We start from the raw sequence: 2,653 nt of genomic DNA on the forward strand, positions 1-2,653 counted from the left end.
ACCCAGCCGCCGTGCTTGGCCAGGAAGCGGTAGTACTTGGTGGTCACTTGCCCTTTCACCAGCACTGCGGGGACAAAGCGGGGAGAGCCTCAGCGCGGCTCCCGCCTCCGTTTTGATCGGCCCTGGGAAGGGGGCGCACACCCCCCAGGCCCCCGTGGGCGAGGAGAGGGACTGGGAAACCCTTAGCATCACGTCGGGGAGTAGCGTGGACCGAAACCCCCGTGGGCAAGGGTGGTGGAGACCCCCGGGCAGGGCTGATCTCAGTCCCTGAGAGTCGGGCCACCCGTTATGAAAGGCGATTGTTCGGGGAGATTGGTGGGGCAAGGTGAGTATCCTCTCAGAGAGGGGTTGAATCCCTCCACCCACACCCACCCCCACATATCGTCATCGAGATTTAATTCCATAAATCTGGCTTTGTGTTTTATCTCTTCTTGTTACATTCTCTGTAAGGAAACTTACCGGAAATTAATATCCTTTTTATTCATCTAGCCATGTATTAATGTCATCATGATATCAAAATAGAATAAAGAACAGCTCTCCGAATCAGGCTCACTACTGCAGTCAAAATTAGATACACAGATAAGACTTGTGAGACTTGGTGGAAGTGGGACAAAAGTATTTGGATTTCACTGGCATGGCTTTTTGGAGCAAGAAAAAAGGGTTTTTCCTAACCGGAATTTGAAGTGAACTGAGCGCCTGAGGTTTGTGCAGGGCAGTTCTTGTCCTACAGCCGGGAGCTGAGGACGGAAAAATAGCCTTTCATTGCCCATCCCCTCCATTTCCCTCCTGCCTCCAGCTCGGAGTTCAGTCTCTAACGACTTGTTTCATTAAAAGCCGCTGCGGGTTTTGCGAATTCTCCCCTCCAGTGAGCCGGCTTTTCCCGTTCCGACCTAGAGGTAAATCCTAACAAACCCAAAGTCCATCTGCAGAGGGAGAAGGCGGGGGGCGAGGGGCAGGGTCTCTACAAGAACATCATCTCCTTACACAGGTGATGGGCGCAGCGCAGGTGGAAGGTGTCACAGCCGTGGACGTGGTGGTAAAGGGTCTTCTCTATCAAGTCCTGGGGCTCGTAACCTGTTAGCTCAGCTACCCTGCAAGAGACAGAAGCAGCAAGTATCAGCGGGTGAGAGGACAGGAGAGGAGGCCTTGGGGGCGAAGCAGGGAGGGACTAAGGGAACAGATTTGGAAATAACCCCGGCTCTACCTGGAATCTAAGAATATGAGCTTCATGTCTAGGCTGGCGCGAAACATGAACATATTGCTGTGGAGCTTGATCTCCGTCACGGCGCTGGGCGGCAGCGAGTGGCCCACGGCGACCAAGCCAACGTTTTGGTAGCAGCCGTCGAAGGGGGACATGTCCAGGCTGTACTGGCGGATCTTCAGGTACCCGCTGCAGTGAATGACCTGCCGGAGACACAGGAAAGCTCGGGGGCTGCCTGGCAGGGGGGGAGGGTGTGCTGTGACAGGCGTCCCTACCCGCGGAGGGGACCCGGACAGACCCGCCCGCCGCCCCGGCTGATGCCGGTGCGGCAGCCGGGTGCCCTCGGGTCGTTGCCCCGCGCCACCGCTCCGGCAAAGCGGCACCGTCTGAAGGTTTTCTGCTCTTCTGTTTGGGTCGGAATTGGGTTTTTTTCCATACGAGAGTTCAGCACTGATCTAAGGCCCATTAAAGTCAACGAGATTTTTTTTTCCACTGACTTAAGTGGTTTTTGGACCACCTCCTAACTAGGCTTTTATTATTCTTCTAAAAAGGAAAGACGCGGAAGTGCCAAGCCAGTTACAACTTTGTAATGAAGAGTGTATGCGTGTGAGAGAAAGAGTTTACATGTGTGCATATGTCACATGTGTAAGATATGTCTATTATATAGATAGAGCAGAGGCGATCCGTAGCCAAAATGTATCTTTGGACGTGGATTTAGGTATGTCTCCTAAGTGTATCCTTGCACGTGACTGCTGTGTACTTCCAGTCTTACTCGTCTATTATTAGGGTGCTTCTTCCTGGAGCGATTTCAGCAGATGCTCTTGTTCTACGGCACGTCGTGGCACAACATCGCCTCGGGCTATAGGTACCCACCGCCCTCCGGCGTTGTGCAGCTGACACAAAAGTGGGGAGAAGGTAGGAGAGCAGGGGCTGTCCCCACCGAGGAGCCCTGAGCGGAACCCGGGCAAAACCCTTGACTTGGAGAGCTGCCCCTGAAGCTGACGAGTTACCCAATAAAGAAATAAATTAACCCGGGGCTCCCACGGTGTCACCTGACAGCTCCCACACACACCTCGGGAACGCAGTGGTTGTGCGACGTTCAGTTTAAAAAGCAAAAAAAAAAAAACCACCACGGGGAGCTCGGTTGCTTGGTTTTGTGGTTTGAGCTCTTTAATCTGAAACTCCGAGAGAAATTCTGGCTCTGAACCACATGAAAGAGTACCGGGCTGGGAGAGCCCCCGCGGGCAGAGGGCTCATCCCCACTCCTGTCCCCCTGTTCACCGCCCGCCCAGCGTGCTCGGCGCTGCCGGAGCAGGGGCGCGGGAAGGCTGCGGAGGGAGGGTCCTGGCCGTGGGCACGCACCTTGTAGCCGCCGCAGGTCAGGCCCGCGTTCCGCTTGGCCAGGATCATCCTCAGGAAAAAAGACCTCTCGATCTCGTACTCTGGCTCTGG

The 2,653-nt window shown here is 54.8% G+C and overlaps 1 protein-coding gene across 1 annotated transcript in view; it reads right to left on the reverse strand.

Moving 5' to 3' along the window:
- The window catches only part of SIM1 (single-minded family bHLH transcription factor 1), a 48,922-nt gene that overhangs the window by 33,617 nt on the left and 12,652 nt on the right, over positions 1 to 2,653 (reverse strand). The window contains exons 4-7 of the mRNA XM_009285174.1: positions 2,564 to 2,649; positions 1,205 to 1,404; positions 985 to 1,091; positions 3 to 64 (exon numbers count right to left, since the gene is read on the reverse strand). Coding sequence (XP_009283449.1) covers positions 3 to 64; positions 985 to 1,091; positions 1,205 to 1,404; positions 2,564 to 2,649 — 455 coding nt within the window. The remainder of the gene's footprint in view (positions 1 to 2; positions 65 to 984; positions 1,092 to 1,204; positions 1,405 to 2,563; positions 2,650 to 2,653) is intronic.

The sequence above is a fragment of the Aptenodytes forsteri genome, unplaced genomic scaffold, assembly GCF_000699145.1.
Source record: "Aptenodytes forsteri isolate BGI_AS27 unplaced genomic scaffold, ASM69914v1 Scaffold171, whole genome shotgun sequence".
In the NCBI taxonomy this organism is placed as follows: domain Eukaryota; kingdom Metazoa; phylum Chordata; class Aves; order Sphenisciformes; family Spheniscidae; genus Aptenodytes; species Aptenodytes forsteri.